Raw genomic sequence first — 26,403 nt, 5'->3', positions numbered from 1 at the left:
AAACTCCTAGCTCAATCCAAACTACTCTAACCTTACTACTTATGTGGCTTGTCATTACCTCATGAGGCCCATGAATGGGCTTCATACTTTGTTCAAGCCATAACCCTTGTGTGTGACCTTATAGGATCCATTCTATTGGGCTTTGGACTATTTGACTAGCCCAAAGATCATTTATCATATCTAGCAACAAACAATGACAACCCAAAAGAATGAACTAATTATCTCCATAATAATGATCCTTGATATATCTAGTAATTGCACTTGACAAAGACATAAATCCTTCAATGCGCTGCGATGAAGAGCACACCTGGGAATTTCATAGCGGCGTGACAAGGTCTATCGCATCGTGATGAACTCATCGTTGCGCGATGGTGCATAGGATAGAAGATGTTTGTACGGAGTCTGTTTATGGCGATTTATCTTTGTAAAATATATCCGAATGCCTCTGAATCTGAAAGATTAAGGTTTATTGCATTAAAAGTTCTATTTTGATCTTTATCTTTCGAGAATGATAAATTAGAACCTTCTAGAAGATTCCAGCTATCTTGGGGTTAGGAACATATGGGGCCTAAATAATTTATTTGGGCTCTATATAAGCATTGGGTCGTACTAAAGGTGGGCCTAGACTCGGTTAGTATTTTGGCCATATCTCATTCGTTTTAAGTCAGATTTAGACTTATAATATATTGTTGGAAATCTCTTTTTAAGCCCCATCCATCCAATCAATTATTGGATCGAGAAGATGGACCAAAATAATCAGGTTGGACGTTTTTATGGTTATAGGCACGAAAAGAATATTTTTGGGCTAAAAGGCACGAAATGAATATTTTTGGATTTAAGGACACGAAATGGATCTTTTTGGATTTAAAGACATTTTGGATAAGGTTAGAAAGATGATCCAGGCTTAAGAAAACTTTGCGCGACCTTTCGACTCTGTGTCGAACTCGTCAATAAAAATCGTGAAAGGCATTCATCATTGGGTTTGGTGTTGGGGAGACACAATCAGGTGTCTATAGGGACGATTTCGGGGTTGGGGGCTTTGGTTATGGGTGGTGGTTTTGAGGCGGGGGCTTTGGTTATGGGTGGTTTAGGGGGTGGGGGAGGGGTCGGTTTCCCGGGGGTGGAGCTTGATTGGGAGGGGGCGGTTTCAGGAGCAGGGACCAGGGAAGCGGTTTGGGGTGGGCTGGGGAGGGTGGTGGCCACCACCGGTGGTTGTGGGCAGGTGGTGGCTTGGGTTTTTTTTTCCTTTTTTTTAATTGATTTTTTATTTAATTTTTTTTTTCTTTTTTGGACCATATGACTTGACACGTGTCAAGTTACCCAGAATATTAGGTCGTTGACCGATTTGGGATTGTTAGAAGGAAATGCAAGTGAAAGTTGAGATTATTGCATAATAATCAAAAGTTGGGATTATTCAAAGTAAATCGGCTAAAGTTGGGATTATTAAAGTGTATTTTTCATTTAAAATATTCAACTTGTGCATGTAATTTGCTCTTTATTTGTGTAGGATACTGTTAGATACTTCGTATTTATTTAAATGAATCGATTATATGGAAAAAGTCTCAGTTATTTCTTTTGCTTGTTGTCTGACGTGTACATATCTTTGGATAGGATAGAGTGACAGCCTAGAGTGATAACCAATTATTAGATTAATTATATCAATTATTGTTATTATGCCTTTTCATGTTTGATTTCTTACTCTTTATATAGCTGCATAATCCTGGTTTATTTTATATGCAGTCTTCAATTATTTTTAGAAAAACAAAATCATTTCTCTTCTTCAATCATTGATATACATATATAATAAGTGGTTTATTTAGTTTAATCTCAGTATTTTGCCATTTTTTTTTATTATTACTCAAAGCTAAGCTTACTTTAGTTATACTAGAAGGAACAGAATTGTCTGAGGAGCACAACATATTTCACTGGTGTCGAGTTATAGAGTTATATACAATTTCATATCACATCAATTGATAAGGTACTCTATTCATCTCATATATAATCTCATTTTAATTTCTTTATGGGTTGTCTCTCTTGAAAGTCTTTATTGTCCTTGTTTTGAAAAAAAAAAGTCTAAATGGTGCCCTCAATCTCTATCTATTTTTATTTCCGATCCTTTGTTTAATAGACAATGACTTTATAATGTGAAGGACATCAAATTTTAAAAAACCCAACTCATGCATTACACATAATAGAAATTCGCCATTTTTTTTAATGTTAAGAGACTGTTAGATACCTCATACTCCTTTCTTTTTTTGTATTTTCAACTCACTTCGGTTTTAATCCATTTTTAAAATTTTACACACTTTACTTAATTTCTTTTATGACAACCTTTTATTTATTTATTAATTTTTTTTTTGAAACATATTTCTTTATCTATTTTATCATCCACAACCTTGCTTTGTGGGTTCAAATTTATTTATTAAATCGCTTAATCTTTATCTCTCTCATCTTTAAAACAAAAGTACCCACTTGTATGGTACTCGTTATTACTTTTTCTTGATTTTGCGTAGGGGTGAAACATCGGATTGCGGTTTGGAATATAGACTAAACCAAATTAATTCAGCTTTGGATTTTTGAAACCAAATCCAAACTAAATTTGGATTGGGTCCAATCTAGTCCAAACCGTTTTAATTAGGCTTTCAAAATCCAAACTAAACCGAAATTATTGGGCCTAATTAACACAGTAAGCATGCGTGGCTCATGATAACATGCCAATAATCAAATTTTTTACAGGTACATAACAAAAGTCGGCATTAAAATATGTAATTCAACATGAAAAGGCATACACATATACATAAACTTTAAATAATTCTTGATAAATTAAAAAATAACACTGAATTTGATTTTTTTATTAACATGATATGAAAATTATTCAAATCTAAGAGTTGTACATAACTTCAACTTAATATGAAGCAAGAAAGATGTTGCTAGACTTGCCACTGTCGGTATGGTGGTCGGTGACGGTGTGAGAAATTGAGAGAGTCGTGAAAGATTTTTTTTTCGTGAGAGTAAGAGTGACTGAGTGAGAGGATATTAGCTTGGTTTTTTTTTTTTTTTATTATTATTTTTTTTATTATTTTTTCCTTTGACTTAAATATGAAATTAAAGGGGAAAAAGGTCTAGGTTATGCTATTGGTAATATGGGCTGTAGGTAATTGAGCCGAAAAATTCGATTTTCAATTTGGCTTTCGGTTTTTTTGAACCCAAAACCGAAACCAAACTGTGATCCAATTTTATTATTATTTTTCAATTCAAACACCATATTAAAAAAAAAAAATTCAAACCGAAATACTAATTCTATTTGATTTTCGGCTCGATTCGGTTTTAATCCGAATTACTTTTACCCCTAGGTTTGCGCAACTACAATAACCAAGTAGAATTAAAGAACGAAAATAGAGAGAGTATTTATTTATTTAAATTAATTGATTAAAATGAAAAAGTCTCGACTACGAAGTATTTGCTTTGCGTGTTGTCTGACGTGTAACCTATCCTTGGATAGGATAGGGTGATAGTTAGTTTTATTTGAAACTTATTAATTCATTGTACTTGCGTCGTTTCGTGTTTGATTCCTTACTCTTTATATAGCTGTGTAATCCTAACTTATTTTTACAATCTTCAATTATTTTTTTCTTCTTCAGAAAAAACAAATATTTTCTCTTCTTCATATAATGATATACAAACATAATGAGTGGTTGATTTAATCTCAGTAGTTTGCCATTAACTTGAAATTACTTAAATCCTTTAGTTATCGAAGAGTGAAATTGTCTGAAGAGCACAACGTGATTTCACCGTTTTAGGTCGGGTTATATTAAACCTCATATCACATCATCAATAAGGTACTCTCATCGTCTCTTATATAATTCCCTTTTTGTGAGGTTTGTCTTTTCTTAAAAGTCTTGACCGTGCTTTATTTTCAATGTGAAATTAAAACTCTTAATCGTGTCCTCAATCTCTTTTAATTTATTTTCTACCACTTGTTTAATAAACCATAACTTAATAATTAATAATAATAATATAATGTGAAAGACGAGAATCGAGATAATCTTTATGACACCAAAGGAGTATCAGTATTTTTGTTAAAACAATTTTATATTCAAGATTCCTATTTCCTACAGACAATCAACAGTAATACTCTGAAATTCACAAATTAAGAACAGAAGCCAAAGAGGTGAAGAGCGTTCTTTCTATTTTCCCCAAATCGAAGATCAAATTAGAACATTTAGAGGAATTATTTTAGGTCTACAAAGTCTAAATTTTCCAGAAAAAAATTGAATTTACTCACTCGCTACTTTCTAGGTAAATTCTCGTTATCTAAATTCTCGAATTTGTTGTTGAATTAATTTTATAGATTTATCATCTGCTTGCTTAATTTGTCCCAAGTGATTTTTTATTTTATTTTTTTATCTGTAATTTGTCTCCAAATTATATTTATGCATAATTTAATATTGTAATTGTGGTGTAATTAGTATATATTCTTGGATTTTGAATATAATCTGCGCGTTTTTTGTACTCTTTGAATGTAATTAATTGTTAGAATGAGGTGAATTATTGTTCGATAATGCTTTTCTGCAACTTCTTGATTATAATCGACTAGAATAGTTGAAGATGGAAAGTGTATAAATGTACAATTATTGTATCTTACTTGAGTAATTGAAGTTTGAATGCGTCTTTGTCCTTCTATATGTAGCACAGAATCGGCTCGAGTTTCGGAAATGGAAATGTTTGGTAAACAGGGAAACCTCAGGTTTTTTGTGCTTCTTAATAGATGTTAACTTGTTAAATTACATATTAGAAGTAACGTTGAAGTGCCAAGAGCAAAATTCGTGTAAATATTAATAATGTATTGTGTCTTTATGCACTAAATTTCATTTTTGTGACATCTCATTTTGATTTACATTGAGTAATTTGATTGGAAATGTTATGCTGGCATTTTTTGGAGAACATATACCTACCAATCTACCATTCATAATAGTTGTGGTCTTTGACCAACATTTTGTCATAATGACTAGTGTGGTGTGAAAAATGGTGTCTTTGTAATGATGCTTACTACAGAAGAGTTTAGTATTACTACGTATTTCATTTGACTATAGCTGTTTGGCTTCATTGCTTTTTTTTTTTTTTTTTCATAATAGATTAGTGGCACTATTAGATTGGAATGTTAGAATTGGTTGATTGTAAATCGTATAAGTTTAAGACTTGATATGTTTTATAGGTGAATTAAAGTCTTGTTAGATTAGGCACTTTAGAAACTCTAGCCTTTGGCCTATCATAATTTGAGAGTGAATTGTTGGAATTTATTGATGGTAAATTCTGAATAGCTATAACTATAGAATAGTTTAAAATGAAATATGGATTTGGTTGAGTGGCCCTCTGAAAAACTCTGGCCTAAGTTCCGTAGATATTTTTATTTGTCCCTGGTGTGTATGAAATCAGAAATGGTTTGGGTTGGCCTGAAGTCCTATCCATATAAAGAAACTCAATTTGTATAAAATAAAAAATTATTGACTCAAATGTTGAAATTTCATGCTTACTGTGAGGGAATACATTACCTTCATGGGTATCCATGTACCCGAAATATAATGATTTCTAATCAGCTGCATATTTTTGAATTTTTTAGTTGTATTTTCCAAATAATTTAGTCGATTTTGTTTCTTTTCTATTGCCTATATTGCTTGCAGCCCAGGGGCCAATTAGATTGTTACAATGAGCCGGCCGTCTACTCGTAACAAGAATAAGCGCAATAGGCCGGAGGATGAACTTGATGCAAAATCTGAAATTTTGAGGTATGTAATTAATACTCTTTTTTATTATATTAGTTTTGAATTTGCCCATTCTCTCATTTGACAGTTCTTCAAATGAATTTGCAATTTGACTAACAAATATGGTTCAGGAGGATTCACTCAACGGGAAATGTAACAGATGATGATTTAGCACAGCTTTACAATATTAGAAAGACTAATTGTCATGGGTGCCGTGTTAATACGAAGGACAATCCTAATTGTTTCTGTGGGCTGATTCCACCCCCAACTGGAAGTCGTAAAGCTGGTTTGTGGCAAAAGATTTCAGATGTAATTAGTTCATATGGTTCTGATCCAACGAAGGATCTCAGGTCTTCAGTCGAAATTCCTGCGGGTTTGACAAATTTGGGTGCCACATGCTATGCCAACAGCATACTTCAATTCCTTTACATGAACAGGGCTTTTCGTGAGGGCATTTTTTCTGTTGAGCCGCATGTCCTTTTGCAGCAGCCAGTGTTGGATCAATTGGCACGTCTTTTTGCACAGTTGCATGGCAGTAAGATGGCTTTTATTGACTCAGCACCTTTTATACAAGCTCTTGAGTTGGACAATGGTGTTCAACAGGACAGCCATGAGTTCCTCACTTTGCTTTTGTCCTTGGTTGAACAATGCCTTAGCCATTCTGTGGTCCCTGAAGCAAAAACTATTGTTCAAGACCTTTTTAGGGGAAGCATGTCACATGTTACCAGGTATAGTTAGATAAATTAGCCTCGTTTTATTGCGTTGTCTTGCTTTTTAAGAACACTGTTTTTATCTTTAATACATTACATTCAGTTGTTGTGGTAGTAGAAATAGTATGCTTTATTTTAGCTTGAACAATGCGTTTCCACTTTCCAGGGCTCAATTATTGCTGGTTATACGTTTTACTGCTAGTGCTGTGTCTTCACTAACTATTGCTTATCCATATGCTGGATCACCGCTGCTCTTCCAGATAAAAAAAAAAAAAGGATTATGCATCTTGTTTATGTCGTGACGGTGAAAAGTATAAAGTAACACCAGCAACCACTTGATCCCTGTCTCTGATAGTGTAGACTAAATATTGTGAGCATACAGGAAAATGTGTTGATTGTCAAGAAAGTGGAGAAAATGGGAGGTTTCTTGGACTGCTAACTCACTAAGAGGCTTTTGGAGTCTTGGTTTTGCTAAGGAACTTAGTTTCTCTGTTTGTGAAGCACGTTTACATAGATATTGTGTGGTTTTGAAGGTACATTTTATGCTATTGGAGTGCAATTTCATTACCACAAAACAAATGATGCTGTTTAGGGATTTTCTTATATATCATGGGTATGCGTAATTATCAAGCCTAACTCAGGTATTTTATTGGCTTTACATTTTGAATCTCAGTTCTCATTAGTATCAAGCCAAGACGGGAACAAAGAATGCATGCTCACCTATTTAAACGCATATACAGACACGCACTACCACACATCCTGTCAACTTCTATCATCACTGTCAGAGTAGATTTTTTTTTTCTTTGGGACTTTAAAATGATAGTGTCTTGTATCTGGTTCACACTTAAGTAAATTTGAAGGCCACAATACTTTTCATAGGTTTAATGTATTCTTGTTTTGTTACCTTTTAAATCCATATCTACATTTGAGAGGGGAAAGGTATTATTATTTAGCATTCATCGTAGATAGTTTTATCATTGTCCTCCTGGATGATATTGCCAAGTGTAATCACTCTTCTTTGTGTTTGAGCTTTGGGTTGGTCTTCGTAATAATCTGGTCTCATTGTGTGATTTAGATTCTTTGTTTGTGAAGTCTTAGAATGCTTCTGTGTTGTTGAGCATGGGGGTACTCTTCGTATATATCTAGGCTGTATTTGGTTCCTCCCGAACTAGGTAGCTTTGCTTTCCATTATTTGCTGTACTCCAGCATGTTATGTACCTTTGAATTGATTGGCTTGCTGATTGAATCGCATTGTCTTCCCTGTTTCCAATGTTATTTGGAATTTCAAAACTCTTGAATTGTTGAATGCCAAGGTCTTTGTGTTAGCAATTGTTTGCAGCAAGATAAATTTTTTTGAAAGTTTGTTGGTGCAGTGGCTGATCAGGGCCTTGTCTTCTAATATTTACATAATGCAGTTCAAACTTCAAAGGTGCTAACTCAAGGTGATGGAGCATGGTGTAGGAATTTTGCACATAAAAGAAGCCTTGATTGTGCTTGGTTTATTTGATATAAACCATTTGAAAGTGAGGTAGGTTGGGTTTAGGAGAATAATGACAGAAGGTGTTTTGGAGGTGTGCGTATTTGGCAGTCATTTAGCCATTCAGGTGCTTTAGTTGGAGCTCATTGATTGTTTTTATTTTACTTATCTTTACTCAAGGGATAATAAGTTTAGATATTTAAAATATGCTCTTATAAGTTCTATAGGCTAGGTTCCAGGCTAATCAACTTTAAATCAGGGTTAAGATGGGCTACCCAAGGTTCAATTGTAACTACAATAAGCTTAGATAGATTAATATAAGTTAAGATTTAGGAAATTCAATTGAAGATAATGCACGGTAACAAGGTTAGGGAGATTGGGCTATCATGGGATCATGTTGCATTATCTTGCTTCTATATGGCTTGTTTCTGACTTTTTTATTTTATTTATTATTTATTTTCCTGATAAAGTCTTCTTTAAAGAGACACCTTTTACCTCAAGAAAGAAGATAAGGAGGATATCTTATCCTCTGACAGTGTTGTTTTGAGTTTGCATTAAGTAAATTTTTGCTGTTGAAAATATCCTATTTCTACTATCTAGCCTCACATGCTTCCTACTCATGATGTTTTAATAGTCATGTTAGAGGATATTACTGTGACATTGTGTGATCTCTTTCTTGTAGATGTTCAAAATGCGGGCAAACATCTGAAGCTTCTTCTAATCTGGAGGACTTCTATGAACTGGAATTGAATGTGAAGGGCTTAAAGAGTTTAGATGAGAGTTTGAATGATTATCTTAGCGAGGAAAAACTTGAAGGGGATAATCAGTATCACTGTGAGTCATGTGGGACAAGAGTTGATGCTACTCGCAGTATTAAATTGCGCACACTGCCGCCTGTACTGAACTTTCAGCTTAAGAGATGTGTCTTCCTCCAAAAGGTAATCACTTGAGTTTGATTTTATTGCTTGAAGGATCCTGATAATGATGTATTTTTCGTGTTTTTATCTTGCTTCTAGAAAAGTTTGGCTAGTCCTAAACCTACCTACATTTATTACTCCGGCTAGGAATTTTGGTTTAAACCCTAATATATCATAAGAAGGGTTAATGTGGCTTTGGGGGGATGATTCCCAGCCATTATTTGTCTTCATTTTTGAAACTGTGGAGCTGGGACTTGGAGCAGGGACTGTTGATTATTTGGATTGACCCGAAGCCTTTGAGGTTTTTCTGACTGACAAGCAGTCTTCCCACTTTTCCCATTTTATATATAGTGTATGTATTCATAAATTCTTGACATCTCTTACATTACAAAGTAAAAGGTCGCTATCTATTGTGGGTGAGGAACATAATTTCTTGGCACTAAAGTTGCACATTTCTTATAATTTCTTGGCATTCTGCCTTCTGGGGCATCTGCCTCCTCTGGATTTCCCCTTTCTCATCTAATAAGGCAGTTTCCAAGCCCAACATTTCTTCCTGGTTGGTAGCCAGGAGCGGCATATTTTCCAGAAATCTATAGGTTTTGAGGGCTTAGGAAGGGATTGCTTAGGAATAGTATATGGTATCTAAAGGGCAGTAAGTTGGTTGAAATATCCAAACTTGAGCTCCATTAGGTGAGAGTCTATATTTAGCATCTCTCTGTTCTTTTTTTGGCATCAGAAAACTCATTTTGAAGCTTGTCTAAAGCAATGCCATCAGTCCAGGATGTGAGGTAAAATAACTTTCTGTAGACTCTTTGTCTGTTTTCGAAATGTTCCTTCCTAGTGCTTTTCATTTTAACTATTCACCTTTCTTTTATCATCTATACAAGCATAGCTTAGTTTTCATTTAGTTGATGATGTCTGTATGGTGGATTGTCCAGGTATTCTTTGACTAGATCATTTTTACAGTATGCACTTTTAGCCTGCTATGATAGGAATTTTCAGTGTGGCATTATGCATGTCTTCATTGTCAACTACAATTTGAAATTAAAGGTTTTTCTGCAGCAGTAATAACAGCTTTCTGCCTAGGATAAGTCTAGCCCATCTATTAATGATTCTTCCCTATGTGTGTAGACAACAACGAAAAAGAAAATCACATCTGCATTTTCTTTCCCGGAGGAGCTGGACATGGGAAAAAGGCTGTCGGAGCCCTCAGAATCAGCTTTTATTTATGGCCTATCTGCAGTGTTGGTTCACAAGGGAACTGCTGTCAACAGTGGTCATTATGTGGCTCACATCAAGGATGAAAGCAGTGGACAGTGGTGGGAGTTTGATGATGAACATGTTTCAAATTTGGGTCATCATCCTTTTGGTGAAGGGTCATCGTGTTCTGCCTCTAAGACAAATGGTACATCTACCCAAGAAGTTAAGACTTCTGTTTCGGATGAAAATCACATTGATGTTGACCAGCATGGGTTGTTTAAGGCTAATAGTCGTGTGGAGAGGTATTCCTCAAGTGATGCATATATGCTGATGTATACTCTTAGACCAAGAAAGAGTTGTCAGAATGGGTCAACGGGGCATAATGCTATTACTGAGAAAATTGCTGGGGCTTCAGTTCCAGTTCACAGTAGTCTTTCACTTCCACCTCATCTTGCTGATGATATAAAAGCTCAAAATGATATGTACCTTGAATTGTGTGAAAATTACAATACGAGAAAGGAACAGGAAATAAACACCATCACAGAGCGAAGACAAGAAGTCCGTTCTATTCTTTCTGAGGCACCTGTTCTTTCCCTTGAAGAACCATATTTCTGGATATCTATGGATTGGCTACGGCAATGGGCTGACAACGTGACTATCTCGTAAGTGGCCATTTTTTTTCTCTATATGTACCAAACTTTGATGCTACCCTTCACTTTATTTTCTAGTGTGTTTAATTCTTATGCTTATGTGAGATATGCATCAGAAATGGGATGTTTATGCTTTGTTAACTATTTCCTCAGGCTGTTTTGAGTAGAAAGTCTAGTTTTAGGCTAATTTCATATGGACTATGTGGGCATTCTAAGGTGTATTGTTAGAAATACTCTACATGTATTAAAATTACCTACTTATTCTTGAGGTTTAGACCGGCTTTTTGCCGATTCACTATTCATTTTTGTTCTTGGACTCTGTTCTTCTTATGCTGTGCAGACTATCCTTATTAATAGTTGACACTTAGGCAGTGTTGAAGGGAGTTGTTCACTTGCTCCTTAATAGGTTAGGAATTTAGGTTGGCAAATGAAGCAGTTAATGAATATTCATTTTGAAATTGACTGTCTTGAACAAGTTGCTACGAGAAGGAAACAAGAGTTTGGTTTTGTTTAATTATTATAGAATGAGTTGGTATAGTAGTATTGCTCCATTTTTTATGGCTGGATTATATTAGTGAGGCTTGAGGAAATGATGATTCTTTTTTGAAAGAAAACTGGTGGGGAGAGGGGTTGTTGATCTAATTTGAATGTTACGTATCAAAGAAAGTGGGGGGTTATTAGAAGACTGACCAAGTTTTTATTTTCCTAGACCATGGATGTCTAAGCTAGCTTATGTGCTGGGCTGGAAACAAGAGTTTTTGTTGAGAAGAAAGATTTGGCTCATAATGTTAAGTCTTATTGTAAATATTGGAGGATGCGAAGTGGAGTAGGCTCTCATATGCATTCATGGTTATGAATCTTATGATGATTTACTGTTTGTTATCATTTTATCTTAAAGAAACCCTATGATCCTCATGGGTATTTTCTGCTCTCCATCATTTCTTTATCTCAACCATAATCACATTATGTTAATGGGAGGCCAAGATCTATTGGCAGATTCAATACTTTTATGGTCCTCCTTTTTCTTTCTTCTTCTTCTTCTTCTTCTTCTTCTTCTTCTTCTTCTTCTTCTTCTTCTTCTTCTTCTTCTTCTTCTTCTTCTTCTTCTTCTTCTTCTTCTTCTTCTTCTTCTTCTTCTTCTTCTTCTTCTTCTTCTTCTTCTTTTTGTGTGTGTGTGTGTGTGTGTGTGTGTGTGTGTGTGTGCGTGTGTAGCACAACACCCTATTTTTGTAACTCATTGGTGAAAGCTTCTATGCTCTGCTCCCATTTTTTTTGTTATTTCTTTTAATAGTGGCATGGATTCTTATGTTTTGATAACATTATTGCCGGCAGTGCCATAGATAACACCAATATTCAGTGCATGCATGGGAAAGTACCAGTGTCAAATATAGTTGCCATGAAGCGGTTGTCAGCTAAAGCTTGGACCTTGTTATGTTCCAAGGTATGTTGCTTGATTTCCTTGAAAGCACTAGGATGTTAAATTGTTTCTATGTATGTGGAAATTGTTTACATCCTTCCCAAACTGTACAATCAAGTGCTTCAAAAATTATTGCTTTATTCCTTTCTCCTTCTCCAGATGGTGGGTAATAATGTGGTGTAAACTACTCCCTCTACTCAATTTTAATTGTCCTTTAAGGTGATTTACAAGTACAAAATACTTATAAGTCATTACAGTGACATTCAAAACCAACTAGTCATGTACTCATTATTATCCTTAGTGACTAGAAATATTGCATTGATTTTTCCAAAGTCTGCAAGTAAGTGCTTCACTGCTTAAAGTAACCACACAGAAATACCTATTCCCAAGTACTTTCTCAGATTCCTCATCTCTTGGGCTTGATCCAGAATTTAACTCGTTCACTCTGGGCATATTAAAAATTATAGCTGACTCTCCCCGTAAAATAAGAAAGAAGCAGTTGTGCTATTTGCCATTATTGCCCTAGATTGAGATGATTTTCCTTTTAGGCTGAAGTATTCTAACAATTCTGGCTTTGAATTCACATTATTCATGAAAGTGAACATGGACATGAAGTGATTAGGAATATTGGAAGAGAAGGTTTTGTGTGAGATAATTGCGTGGAATATTTCCATGTGACTGACTTGGATGTCGAAAAGGTTTAAATCAAATTCCTATGTAAGGTATCACAAGCGATATGTTGGCTTACTGATAGCACTGAACGAGTTGATATTAGTATTGCAACAGGTCTCGTGTTCAGCTTCTAGTCTGCACATTTTTTTTGAGGGAAAGGTAGGGTTAAGATATTTCTATGACTACTCATCTTTATCTTGAATAATTAAACAAATTTTGTGATTTTTTCTAAATGGAAGTCTACGTGTTTATGGAAAATGCAGAGTATCTTATCAACTTTGTACCACGTGGATGGGATGTCGCATCCTCACATTTAGGAAACTAAAATTTAATCATGAAAGGAATATTATTCTAATCTTAATATTACCTCCATCTCTGTTATTTGCTCCACAATTAAATGTCGCAGTTTCTAATTCCTAGCATATAAAATATAATTCTAAGGATATGTGTACTCTCTTATTTTGAAAGAAATAAAAATAGAAGTGAAGATCTTTAATAATTATTCATTCTTATTTTTTCTCAAATCTCTGCTTCTTTGGAATCATTTTCTAATTCCTCTTTCTCTCTTCCTACTCTTATATTTACCGTCTTTCCTCCTTCCCACTAATTATGCAATTCATGCAAAATAAGACTACTTTTTAAGTAGAATGTAAACTGAAAAATGGTAGATAAAAGAAGTAAGTATGTGCATTCTAATTACATCCTTTTCCCTTTTTTTGGTATTCTGTTCATTTCATTTTTGGTTTAAAAAATTATCCTCTTTGTTTCAGTTTCTAGCTTCTGTACTCGAATCTTTACAATTTTTTTTTTGAAATTTACTCCATCTTCTCTCATACTCCTACTTTCCTTGTTTCGCAAAAAAATGTACAAATAATCAACGCCTATGTTGACAATATTTGACTGAAAATATAGAATATTTATTATCCAGATACAAAAAGTTGCCAACCTAGTAGCCTACTTTTTTTATCTTTATTTTGACTTAAATTTAAGAGAGATTAGGCTTCCTGTGCTTGTAGTCTTGTAGCTTAGTGTCCTTGCATGTATTTTTTCTCTTATCCTGTTTTATTTAAATATCTTTACACTTTGACTTATTTTTGTTTCTCATTTTTACAAAATTTATATGTAACAGTACAATGGAGGTCCTTGTCTGGGCAAGGATGACTTTTGCAAGATTTGCTTAACGGATTCTGCACGTGCAATTGTTACTGCTGATAGCTATCGAGATCGAAGGGCGTACATGAAAGAATTTGCGGAAGCTGCACTTGCAGGGAGTTGTCCGGATGGTAAACAGTATTATATCTCCAAAACATGGTAAGTTGGAGGGCCTTTTTCCTGTTTTCCATGTCTTAGTATTTACTGTTTGTTCATTTTGTACTTAATTTTTTTTTCAAATCACTTGAAGAGTTTTGGGAATGACAATGCCTTTTAATTTTCTTTTGTTCATCATTTATGAGTATGATCTTCTATTTCCTACTATTTGTCCTTGTGGTCAATGTATCTACTGCATGTGGCTTTTTTGCTTAGCTTGCATTTGACATTAGAAGACAGCTTTTGTAATATTGTTAAATATTTGGATTTTTTATGTCTGCCATTTTCAAGCTTCATTGTGTGTGTGTGTGTGTGTTTTTTTTCTCGGATGAGTAGCAATATAATTGAAGTTTTCTCATAGGTTACATCAGTGGTTGCGGAGAAAAGCTAGCGATAACCCCTCTGAAGCAGATACAGGACCTACAGCTTCAATAAGGTGCCCCCATGGGCAACTCATGCCTGAGCAAGCTCCTGGTGCTAAGCGAGTGTTAATTCCTGAGAGTCTCTGGATTTTTCTGCATGAAAATTCTAATCTGGTAAAACCAGATGATCAGTTGGGATGTTCAACATTTTCATCAGATGCAGAGACATGTACCGAGTGTCGTTTGGAGCTCACCGAGGTTGCTTCTTGGGAGGATACTCTGAGGTGGTTTGGTCCTATATTATTACTATTAGTTTTACGCTTATCCACAGATGACTGATTCATTCGTCTTGCTGCAGAGAAATCAAGTTGAAGCAGCGCCAGAACCATGAGAAATTGGCTCTTGGAAAGGCTGTTCAACTTTCTTTAAATTGCAAGTACTACTTGTTACCATCTTTTTGGCTGTCAACATGGAGAAGCTATATTAATACAAGTGGCAAAAATAGTTCTTCAACGGAGAAGCCTGAGAGGCTGGATAACGTTATCCGTTCACTTATATGTACCACAGTGAGTTCTACCATCCTGTGCTTTAGTTCTAGTGAACTCTTCCTGCTGTTAGTATGCCATTCATTTTTGTAAGGTCGGTTGGGAGGTAATTAGGAAAAGTTATGCTAACTATATCAAACATATGCAAGTTTAGCAGACAAGCACTCCAAGCTGTGCTCCAAAATAGAAAAATTATGAGTACTCAGTGGCAGAACTCTGTCAATTTGTTCACTATAGAAGATGACAAACTCTTGTTTATCTTTTTTGCGAATAATTTCTTCAATGTTCTGATTGTTCTTCCACTTTATTTTCAGCATTCTCGGTTGCTGGAGAGGCCTTTGGGCTTGACATGCAAACGTGGGGTGATATTGCAGAAGTTCTCTGCGGTGAGTTACCATTAACCATATCTCTTACCTGCCATGTCATAATCATGTTGATGAGTGTTATGGATGTTGAACCAGATTCATACTCCTTGTGGTGTCACACACACTACTGTACCATGTTTATCTTTGCTTTCAATTTGCCTTTTGTTTAAGTCTGCTCACTGATTTAAAGTTGGTTTATCCTTTCCAATTTCAGACAGAAGGCCTGTTAATGGTGAGTGAAAGTGACTGGAGACATTTTTGTGAAGAATGGGATGGAAAAGAAGAGAGAGGCATACTGGCTGAGATTGAATTTAAGAACTTGGCTGAGGGACTTTGCCAGGAGATGCCAATTACTGAGGAGCATATGAACGAAGATCAAGGTGATGAGTTTGAGTCTAGGGAGCCTGTGATTAAGACTTCTCCTGAGGTATTTCCTGAGCTTCGCTATAATATTTGTAACACTCTTGTTGATTTTTTGAGTCTGTAATAGATAAGCAGAAACTGTTGCTGAGAGGTTTCCTCTTTTTTTTTATGACCATATTTGTTCCTTCTTTGTTTATCTGATGAATGCAGAAGGTTGTGAGGGACATAAATATTGAAAATGATTTTTTTTTTTGAAAAGTATATATTCATTGATGAAGAAAACCACCCCCCCTCCCCCGGGTGTCTTCATGCTCCTTGTGTTTGTCTCTTGGTGCGTACTTTTATCAAGGGGGCTTAGTGATCTACTTTCATTTTCTTTGTTTGTGTTTTTTTTTTTTTTTTTTTTTTTTTTTGGGGTGATGAGGCTTGTGTAGTTTCTTTTTTATTGTCGAACTATTGATACCTTTTGCTAAGCCTTTGGGGAACAATCACAGAAATGACTTAGTATGAATATTATGTGTTCCGGCTGGAATATAAGCTGGAAACAACTAGGTAAACAAATCTCTCCAACAGCGAGAGAATTACATATAAATCACTAATTAACAAAATTTGAAGGATTTTTTTTTATTATTATTTTATTTTATAATCATAGGCTCAGGATAAGTTATTCTCTCCATTTCCTGAATTATTCTTGGAGAAAAAACTTGATGATTGATTAAAATTTCTATCTATGAAACTTCCAAATTCTTGGACAATAGAGAATAACTCAATGATTGAGAAATATTTGGAAGTAGGGGAAAAAAAAAAAACACAAACAATTACTATTATTAAAAGAAAGCCCATTGAAATAATTGTGGCCCACTTGTTTCTTGTGATGTGACCTATAGGCTTCCTTGGAAACTAAAAAACTAGGGGTCTTAGGGAGGGGGGGGGGGGGTAGTAACATGTGTTGGCTTCTTTGTATGAGGCATAATATGCATATCTGTTTTTCCTTGAGTCTATTTTCAGATTTCAAGTTATTGGTAGGTGTTGCATTTCTTGTTTGCTGTAGCTATTGTGCTTGAGATTTGCAGAGGTTAAGCTTATACTGACTCAACAAATGAAATGAAAAGTTGGCTCAGCATGACATAGTGGGTTATAGGCTTATAGCTGAGGCAATAGATGGCAGGGGAGGTGTTTGTCTGTGCATGTTGGCTTACCCTTTATTACTTGCACATGTATGTATATTGATCTATTCTTCCTTGGCGTTAGGGTTTGGTTGATTTTCAAACTTGTTTTATGTTACCCCCTCTGTTGCAAGTTGAGCTGCATGATTGTGTTTGCCATAGAGATTAAGAATCGTTATTTTTATATGAATACAGAAATCGACTGTGAGCAGAGGGAGGTAGGAAAGTAAGAGAAAGTGGGTAAAGAGAAATTGTAAGAGAGAGTGATTGGAGAGAGTTAAAATGAATGAGATTTTGTGTGTAGAGAAAGATAACCACATGAGAAAGTGCTAAGTATTTCTGGATGCCCAGAATAGGAAATCATGCAACTTTGTTAAGGGCTGGAATTTATTTTACTAATATGTTTTTGGTTTATATATCTATAACACTTTCATCTCTGAATCTCTATGTTTGTGGGAGAAGCTCATGACTAAATTTGTTTGTTTGTTTTATATATATATATATTTTGGGACTAAGGCTTTGTTGTTGTTGTTTTATATTGATTGCTAGCTTGTTTCTTGTCTGCTTCTAATTGCCATTTATTGTTTTACTCTAAGGTATGTGAAGAATGCATTGGAGAAAAGGAAAGCTGTGAGTTAATGCGGAGGCTTAATTATAGTAATGAAGACATTTGTGTTTGCTTTGTACGTGGTAAGGAACCTCCTAAATCTATTTTAGAAGCTTCTGGGAACAATTGTGAGGCAGATCGTCGGACCTCCAAGCGTTCCAGAAAGACGTCCTTTGGAAATTCCAAGAATTTAAAAGTTTCAGGTTCTACAACAATTTATCAGTTAAAGATGATGATCTGGGAATCTTTCGGGGTAGGTTGCATCTCTTCAAACTTTCCTTTTGCAGCTTTATTAGCAAGATGCTTAATATTTTGTGTTCAAGTCTTTATGGTTGATATTGAAAGTGTTCAGTCAGAGCTCTCTGTCACAATTTGATAGTGGTTAAATTTTACAAGGACATACTGTTTTATGGTTGATATATTATTTTTTTAAGATTATTTTTTTATTTTTAATTTATTTATTTTTTTAAAAATAGGTATAAAGAAAAAAAATGAATAACCATGTTAATTTCTTGTTGTCTGCTTACTTGGGAATCTTTCAGGTTAGGTTGCATCCTTTCAAACTTTCCTTTTTCAGCTTTAGTAGAAAGATACTTTAAATTTTGTGTTGAAGTCTTTGTGGCTGATATTGAAGGTGTTCAGTCAAAGCCCTATGTCACCATTTGATAGTGATAATATTTTACAGAAATACTGTTCTGCTTCTTTTTATTTTTATTTAGTTTTGTAAGAAAGCTACGAATAACTATGTTGAAGTCTTGTTGTCGTCTGCTTACTGCTCAGAGGTTCAGCAGAAAATTTTAATATTGTTTTAGGATATAAAAATTTCTTGTTAGGGCATGGACTACCTTATTATTTGAAGGAAACACTTATGAAGTGTTCATTTCATTTTCTTCCGTTCACCCCTGTAGCAGAATATGTATGGAATCCTTCTTACGCTTCTTTTTTTCTTACAAAAAGGTTGTTTGTGTGTTTTTATTAATCTTTGGAGAGGAAAATGCTGAATTTGACGCAGCTTAGTTCCCAACTGTTTCTCAAAGAAGAGGATTAGTACAGTTTGTTGCAAAAAGTTACTTTTCCTTTGTCTGTCTCATCCCCATCGTTATTGCTTGAGAATATGGCAATCTGATTATTATTTTACCAGTTCTTACTAGGATATTGTTAGAAGATAGCAGTTATAGAAGATTAGGTCTGGAGAAGAAAACTTGAACAGCCATGCATAGCAAGATAGCAATTTATTTAAAAAAATGGAGTGTAATTTTTCGAATTGTGAAGTACCCTTTATGTTCTGCTGATAATTAATGAAGCATTAGCTGTGGCATTAGCACAATGATTGGAAGGAAACTTTCAAATGCCCAGAAAATAAGTTAAAATTCAAAGGCTCTGGCAGTTCTTTTTCCTTTTCTATAATGTCCCTTTGCTGTCTGTGTACTTGCTGTTTGATGGATAATCTTTACATGTTGTGCTAAGAAGGCATGTTATATGCAGGTGGTTAAAGAAAACCAAATACTTCATAAAGGATCCAAGGTGATTGAAGGTGAAGCTGATACTCTTGCTGATTTCAACATATTCCCTGCAGACGTGCTATGGGTGACTGATTCAGAAATCCATGAGTATCGCGACATAGCTGGTAATAGCAATATATCATCCTCATGATCAGTAATTGAATATACTATCAATTCGAATGTTCTATTGTGCAATTTTTATTGTTATTTCCTTAAGTATGATGATTATGGGTTGGAATCACCGTGACCAGATTCGCACCTACCCCCCACAAATCTTGATTGGGTTTGCACAAACCAAGTTGCGGTTCGCCGGCGTCCCAATTCGCAGTGGTTCGCGAATTGAATCGCTTGTACCTCCATCTCAAATCCGAAACCCTAATTAAAAATTTAAAATTGATGCTTATTAGTGTACTCCACTGGTACCTGATTGTAACTAACCAAAATCCAAGGGTAGCTTCTTGATTTTTCCTCTTCCTACAGAAAAGCAACCAGAAATTCTAGTAAAGCGTTTCTAAATTGTTTCACATTTTGCAACTGAATTGTTTGCCCAATACTAGTGATTTTGTGGATTGCTGGCAGACATTTTTATAAGCTGTGTTTTGGATGCTTGTGTTATTGCCTGCACACATCTCTTTTTATCTTTATCTTTTCCGGTCTCTGATGTCGTTTTTCGTTGTTTGCCTTTTGTCTTCTTTTGCTTGGCATTATCGCAATGATGTGTGTCTGTTGCTTGTTGGCGCGCTCTGCTTGTAGCTTTGAAATTATTGTTTTTGGTTCTAGAAACTGTATTGACATTTTAAAAAGTAATAAAATGAGATGATGCCGTAAAGTAAAATCTTTTTTAAGATTTCAATATGATCCTATATTACTTAAGATTCCCAATGTGGACCATGGATTTCTATCCATTTTAATTTGGTGCCGAACACTATTGGTAGTCTGTTATATGATCTAATTCTTTTAAATCTCAGATGAACTTTCAGAGCAGAAGTTTGATGTGCGAGAAGCTGAAGAAGGGTTTCGTGGAACACTGTTGACTTCTAATTCTGCTTCACAAGTGGTCTAAAGGACTGGATTCTAAATCTTTATTTACTTTATTTATAGTACCGGGAACATGTCCTGCTTTGACTTTTTCAAGGTGAGGAATTTACTGCTCAATCATTTTTTTTATTGTGTGTGTGTGTGCGCGCGTGCGTGTGTTTGTGTTACTTTTAGGTGTTTCCTGGTATGTCAATGTCGATACTTTAGGTGTTTCCTGGTATCAATTGTCCTTTGGTTCCTTATACAGCTATTTGTCTGCATTTCTTATGTATCTATGAAAAAAAAGGGAGATAGAATAATGACGAAACAGTGTTATTTGAAAGGGAGGCTTTACATTAGGGAATTTTTTTTCGGTGATTTACATGTTTCTGATAAGAGTTTACTGTCTGATCGAGGATGGGGGAATTCTTTGTGATTAATTTGCTGTCATTCTATTGCTATATTTATGGAGAAGCATTGTGTAAACCCTTATCACCCTATAAGGTGTAATGCATTGAGTATAGGGTAAGAGCATATTAGGAAATGTCATTATCTTTCAGTTAGAGGTAGCTTGAGCAACTAGGGAGGAAATTCTGTTAGAGGAGGGAATCAGTTGGAAAAAATATGATTGATTGATTTTAATGATAATTATACCCTCTTGAAAGCTTGAATATCATTTACAATATCTGCATTTCAATTTCATCAGTCAAATTCGCTCTCTTCTTCCTTTAGCATCCTGTCTATATTTTCAGATCATTACATAATGTTGCTGTCAGTCGGATATTATGTGGTATAGATCATTAGTGTTGTTAATTAAGATGATATTAAGATTGAAGTTTCTCTGCCTGCTCCACCTTCCACCTTCCCTCTTCTCTGTTCCCTTCTATTTCCTCTCCATCTTCCATATCCTCAAAATAGAAGTTGTTATTCATCAGAATAATGCATTTTGAAATATTCTCCAGAGCATCTTGGGTATATCTTGCTGCGATGCGAGGATTCCTATTTAAGCTACTGGGGAAGATGATTAATTGCCACCTAATGAGACTAGCATCTTTAATTACACATTGTAATAGGGCATTCAAGCAAGATGACGGAGGAACTTTTTTACTGGCTACCGAAATACTTGTTTTGTGTAGCACACTATAGAGTTAATATATATTTTGTTGGTGCTTGGTAAAGAGTCTTTCGTGCAGAAATTCCTAACCTCAGTATTCAATTTTAAAATAAAAAAAATGTATCTGCCTGGAGTGTTAGAAGTTGTAATTTTGACCCATTAAAGAAAGGTGATTCCACTGTATTTCAATATGCTGATAAAAGAGGGCTAAGTTATAGAGTACATTTGCTTTCTAAATCGAAGATATCCAGATACTCCGTTAGTGTATGTTTTACCTTGTGCTATATAATGTATAGCAAAGTATGCATATGTGCTGATGTGACAATTTTTTATAAAGAATTGCTATCTGATATTTAGTTGTACTATCTGCTGATTTGAATTGGGCTTGGTGCCTTGGTTCTTTGTTGCTCAAAAGGTTAGTAGGTAAATTGTGTTGCAAGGTGCAGAATCTGTGAAGTTTGTGGGAAGAAGTAATCATGATCGTTTTCTGAACCTTTTTTTTTTTTTTAAATTTTTTAATTTAGTAATTCATCCATAATTTTGCTGAAAGTTGATAGCCAAAATGTATTTTGTGAAAATGTAGAAACTATTAATATATAGCCTTTTCAATGATGAGGCTTTAACTGTTAGTTCTCATGTACATTTTTTCCTAAAATTTCTGACATCAAGCTGAACCCTTGTTATTGTGGTGGTGCAGGGTGGCTGTCATTTTGGTTTCTCTTGGCTTTGTTTTCGTTGTATATTGGGGGAGTTCCCCCCGCTTCCGATAGGGGATTGAGATGTGCCTGCTGTATCGTGATGTTTGAGAAGAGGGCGAGGGGATCAATTTTGATGTCAAAGAATCCCCTTTGATCCAGGTTTGCAATTACCGGTGTGGATTTCATTGTATTATGTTGGTTTCTCCATTCATAGTTGAATGGAGTTGTATAACAGCTTTATGAACACATATACTAGGATTCTTGCTATACCGGTTGATCAATGAAGAGGCCTTTTGTTGTCTTCTCAAAACACAATCCCTTTTCCGGGTTCATCTTATAACTTGCCCCTTCTTTTTACCATCATTTATGGGCATGTAAATATCTTCTGGGTTGGCCCTTATACCTGGATTTCTTGCCTGCTTAATTGTGCAACTTTAATTTCCTTCCTTGGAAAATCGCAAGAAATACGATAGTCAGAAATCGAAAAGTTACTAATTTTTCCACGGGACTTTAGATTTGGGGTGGTATAGCTATAGTAAAGCTAAGATAATTATAAGTTGAATCTTAATGATGAATGATACTAATAGTAATATGCTCTATATCTGAACTTGGTGTTTGCTACGTTTTCCTCAAACTTGTCTTTAACGATATGATTGTATGCACTATATGAATGCTTTGGAATTATAGGCTTCGAGAAACCTAATTATATATGTAGCAATAAAACCATATTTATGAATGTACTCACTCTATCTCTAAATGTTCTTCTTGCATTGAATCACAAAAAAATCAAAATATTAAGAACATTTAGATACGGAGAGAGTATAACATATGAAGTCCATTCCTAAATTCAAAATTAAGTCACTTCTTTTTTTTTTTCGTTGTCTATAAAAATGCCTAATGCTTTTAAGAGACTTGTGATTTCTATAGCACAAAACTTAATCCATTCTAAAATATCATGAGTTGCTCTTCTTTGTCAAAAACTTCCCTTTATTTGACAAAAAAAAAAAAAAAAAAAAAAAAAAAAAACAAACAAACAAATTTAAATAAAACCATTTGGGACATCATCTTTAATAGCACTTCATACTCCTCATAACCTCTACTTTTCTCTCTACCATTAAGAAGGAAAATAAATGAAAATTATGTACATTGTACGAGTTAATTATTAGCTAAATTTTCCATTGTTTGTCATCTCAACAACCCTCTTAAGTATCTCTTGTCGTTTGTTCTTATTCTTTTTATTTCTACTATAAACTTGTTTAAAGGATCTTCAAAGCAATTATAAATGCAGTTGTTCTCTATTAGAACTAATGAAACGAGCTCTATATAGCCTGATTCTTGCTTTCTTAGTGTTGATTTGGGTTAATTGTTAGAGATTGATTATAATTTCTCGTCATTTCGACATTGAGGAAGAAATCATATAGTGCCTTGGTGATTCCTAATAATCTTACCTCATAGATGGTAAAATCATCCAATTTTTGGGGAGTTTTTCTTCAAATTCTTTCAAAATCATCCTCATATTTTGTCTAAAAAGCCTCACAAATTTCCAATAAAATTGGAATTTTCTTTTTTTACCCATATATTAGATGGATTTGTCATCGTTCCTAATATTGTATTCAATCATTCATGTCCTGAGTTAACAAACAATTTACTCCATAACATCATAGGAATACATCAATGATCAATCATGTTAACCACTTCTTCACTTGTTTTCATCCTATTTTGGCTTGTTGACATTGCAAACTGGTGTGCTAAGGCAGGGATAGTTGTAAACAAAAGTACACGGGGAAATAATAGTTGCCACCACAAAACGAGAAATGACAACCCGTCAAATATAAATTAACTTTAAACAACTAACATGTTTGATATCTAACACCTTAACACAATTGTCCTTAAAACTAAAGATTTGGTCTTAAAGTACATGAGACCTCCTAACACATTTGGATGTGTGATATCTATTTCTACGCGCACCCAAATGTAAGATAAACATGCAAAATAAGATAGAGCCCAAACTCGTAATTTAATATAATTATTCTATTAGGTGTTAGATAACAAACATGTCGACGAGATGATTAGTCAAACAAAATACGGAGTACAGTAATTTGTGACATGGAGACTGCATCTGTTTGTCGTTTGTTGTAATGTCTTGTTCAGATCCAACGCCTGTGACTTCTTGAACTGCTTGCTCCTCCAAACCATCTTTCCCAGTTTACATCCACTGGCCCTTTTGTCCTGTAAACATCCCAGATATATTTTTGTAAATTAATACAAGTGTTATTTTAATAATAATATTGTAAGTAATAATATTAAATACTTATAATCATGATTTAAATAACAAATATGAAAAATGGGTTCTTACATTGGAAGAAGAGGGTCTGGAACTGATTCAATTCCTGATATTATCCTGTTTTTATAAATTACAGAAAATAATTTATTAATTAAGAATAATATTTTTAGGAAAATCAGCCCAAAATGATTTTGAAGAATTATAACTTACTCATTGCAAACTGTCGAAGGTCCACCAATTGTATCAAGGTCATCTATTTCACTCTAAAACCATAAATGAAAAATAGGGACATTAATAATTGAATTGAGCTAAATAAAATAATGTAGAAAATCCCATAATAAAATATTTACTCCCTCGATCTTATCCAATTTAATTGTCACATTATTAGTTCAAGTTACACGTAACTATTACTGTATTAGAGATCAGTTAGACAAAAATGGAAGAATAATGAACCTGAATATACTGGATTTGCTGCTCAAGATGAGAAATTGCAGCTTGTAAACGATGTCTGCCTATGAAATTTGAAGGGGTTTTTAATCTTCCATTGTTTCTGCTTGCAACTGTTGCAGAACTTGCAGAAACAGCAGCAGCAGAAGCAGTAGTAGTTTTCTCTGTAGTTGCAGCTTGTTCTTCATTTTCAGAGTTCATTTTTAGAGAGAGAAAGAAAAAGGGAAAAAGAAATGAAGAAAAGTAAGCAACTTTAACTTCAAGAAGTATAAGATTATGATTAGCTTATATCATATCTATAATCTATAACCATTACTAAAATATGAGAACTTCTACTGTAGCTTGGCAATAGTGTATTCCCCGTTATGTCCTTAATGCTTGAAAGTACTTATTTGCCCTTGGTCCAATTAATTTGCTGAATGAACTCTAGGGTGGCTGGTTTTTCCTAGTTTTCCTCCCTTCCTTGCCTTTTGCAATTCCCACTTTCCTCTTTTGATGTTGATAGAACTCAATAGAAATCATAAAACCCTTTTTTTCTTCTATGAGGTGAAGAAGGCAGAGAAGAAAGTTTCCATTGAAGCGGCTTGAAACTTTCTTTGCTCCATTGAAGCGGCTTGCGAGGTAACGTTATTTTTTAGCGTCGGTTTTCCATATCAAAATCTAGGGTTTATCGTTAATTAATTGATTCAATATATTCAATATTCTCTCTTTTAAATTCGTACTAGATTATCTAATAAACCCTAATGTACTCGAAAATGACGGAAAGGGCATTAGGTTTGTGGAATTTGGGGGTAATTTTTCTCTGCTCCATTGAAGTTTTGAAGCACGTTCTCCATTAATGCAACTTCTGAACTGAGCTTTCTCTTCCGTTGAAGTAACTTCTGAAGTAAGATTTCTCTTCTTCTATGTTCGTCTTTTCCTTTTCCTGTGCACACTTTGAATCCATTGAAGCCTTCATATTAGAGATGTCAGTGGGCGAGTCAAATAGGAGACCCGTCCCATCGGCGGGGATGGGTCTTGGTTTGGCAGGTGATGGGGCGGGGATGAGGATAAAAACCATACCCGCCATGGGTGATGGGGTAGGGGTGGATTTTAGGTTTTACCCGCCCCATCCCCGCCCCGCCCACCCGCCCCACTTCGTACCCGCCCCATTCCCACCTACCCCACTTTGTACCCGCCCCATCCCCACATCCATATATCTTTAAAAACAAAATTATATACTTTTATACTATTTTATAAAAAAAATTATGTAAAATAAAATAGTAAATATAATACTTTGTTATACACTTATATTATAAACAAAAAATTGTGTAATGTTAACAGTAATGTTTTTCTTTTTGCAATCTTTATTAATTATGAAGGATTGTGTATTCGGGAGGCGGGGATTAGGCGGGTCTTAGGTGGGGGTGGATATCCAAGTGGGGGTTAGGGCGGGGATAGTTTTGGAATTGTACCCACCGGGGCGGGGATGAGGATGAATTTTAGACCCGCCGCGGGGATGGGGATGAAAATATTAGATGGGGATGGGGATGGGGATGGGAAGGCCAACATCCACCCCTTCTTGCCCCATTGACATCCCTACTTCATATCGAGTTGATTAAATGAAACTGAAATATTCCAAGGTGAGAGAAAACAAAATTCTCGGAATTTAGGGTTTTTAGTAGATGTCTACCTCCACCACTCGTAGTGGCAGGGATGTTTTTAAAATGTTCGATTTTCTTAATTTTTCGTCAGTTAATTCATCCTCTGTACTCTATTTTTTTTCATTATTTTACGATGATTTTTACTTCTTCAGGACATTTGCAAAACCTTAAATACGA

The 26,403-nt window shown here is 34.9% G+C and overlaps 2 protein-coding genes across 4 annotated transcripts; one reads left to right on the top strand and one right to left on the bottom strand.

Annotated features, from left to right (window-relative positions):
- Positions 1-4,050: 4,050 nt before the first annotated feature.
- Positions 4,051-22,252, top strand: LOC110710457 (ubiquitin carboxyl-terminal hydrolase 26-like). Of its 3 annotated transcripts, none has more exons than XM_021888749.1 (15): positions 4,051-4,299; positions 5,682-5,786; positions 5,894-6,490; positions 8,632-8,887; positions 9,998-10,728; positions 12,049-12,157; positions 13,935-14,116; positions 14,475-14,759; positions 14,834-15,041; positions 15,335-15,406; positions 15,600-15,812; positions 17,511-17,774; positions 19,007-19,148; positions 19,992-20,158; positions 21,852-22,252. In XM_021888749.1, the coding sequence occupies exons 2-14, from the start codon at positions 5,707-5,709 to the stop codon at positions 20,084-20,086; spliced, it is 3,234 nt and encodes a 1,077-aa protein (XP_021744441.1). In that variant the 5' UTR covers positions 4,051-4,299; positions 5,682-5,706; the 3' UTR covers positions 20,087-20,158; positions 21,852-22,252. The 3 variants fall into 3 exon arrangements, with proteins under 3 accessions (XP_021744441.1, XP_021744442.1, XP_021744444.1); XM_021888750.1 differs by lacking the exons at positions 4,051-4,299; positions 5,682-5,786 and adding exons at positions 6,639-7,005; positions 7,888-8,000 and having other exon boundaries at positions 6,408-6,490; XM_021888752.1 differs by lacking the exons at positions 4,051-4,299; positions 5,682-5,786 and adding an exon at positions 7,888-8,000 and having other exon boundaries at positions 6,413-6,490.
- A 1,394-nt stretch (positions 22,253-23,646) lies between these two features.
- Positions 23,647-24,864, bottom strand: LOC110710191 (guanine nucleotide-binding protein subunit gamma 1-like). Its single transcript, XM_021888460.1, has 4 exons — positions 24,590-24,864; positions 24,347-24,399; positions 24,209-24,253; positions 23,647-24,081 (listed from the first exon to the last, which is right to left on the bottom strand). Exons 1-4 carry the CDS (start codon positions 24,782-24,784, stop codon positions 24,000-24,002), a joined length of 375 nt encoding a protein of 124 aa, XP_021744152.1. The 5' UTR covers positions 24,785-24,864; the 3' UTR covers positions 23,647-23,999.
- Between the last annotated feature and the right edge of the window lie 1,539 nt (positions 24,865-26,403).

The sequence above is a fragment of the Chenopodium quinoa genome, unplaced genomic scaffold (assembly GCF_001683475.1).
Source record: "Chenopodium quinoa cultivar QQ74 unplaced genomic scaffold, ASM168347v1, whole genome shotgun sequence".
Classification (NCBI taxonomy): Eukaryota; Viridiplantae; Streptophyta; class Magnoliopsida; order Caryophyllales; family Amaranthaceae; genus Chenopodium; species Chenopodium quinoa.
Note: the sequence above shows the minus strand (reverse complement) of the source record. Positions and strands in the feature narration are given on the sequence as shown.

Excerpts from the sequence above, each read along its gene's own strand:
- LOC110710457 (XM_021888749.1), top strand. The coding sequence starts at position 5,707 with ATGAGCCGGCCGTCTACTCGTAACAAGAATAAGCGCAATAGGCCGGAG. Across the intron at positions 10,729-12,048 it reads GCTGACAACGTGACTATCTC|TGCCATAGATAACACCAATA; the intron begins GTAAGTGGCCAT and ends TATTGCCGGCAG. Across the intron at positions 14,117-14,474 it reads TATTATATCTCCAAAACATG|GTTACATCAGTGGTTGCGGA; the intron begins GTAAGTTGGAGG and ends GTTTTCTCATAG.
- LOC110710191 (XM_021888460.1), bottom strand. The coding sequence starts at position 24,784 with ATGAACTCTGAAAATGAAGAACAAGCTGCAACTACAGAGAAAACTACT. Across the intron at positions 24,254-24,346 it reads CCTTCGACAGTTTGCAATGA|GATAATATCAGGAATTGAAT; the intron begins GTAAGTTATAAT and ends TTATAAAAACAG. Across the intron at positions 24,082-24,208 it reads CCAGACCCTCTTCTTCCAAT|GACAAAAGGGCCAGTGGATG; the intron begins GTAAGAACCCAT and ends GGATGTTTACAG.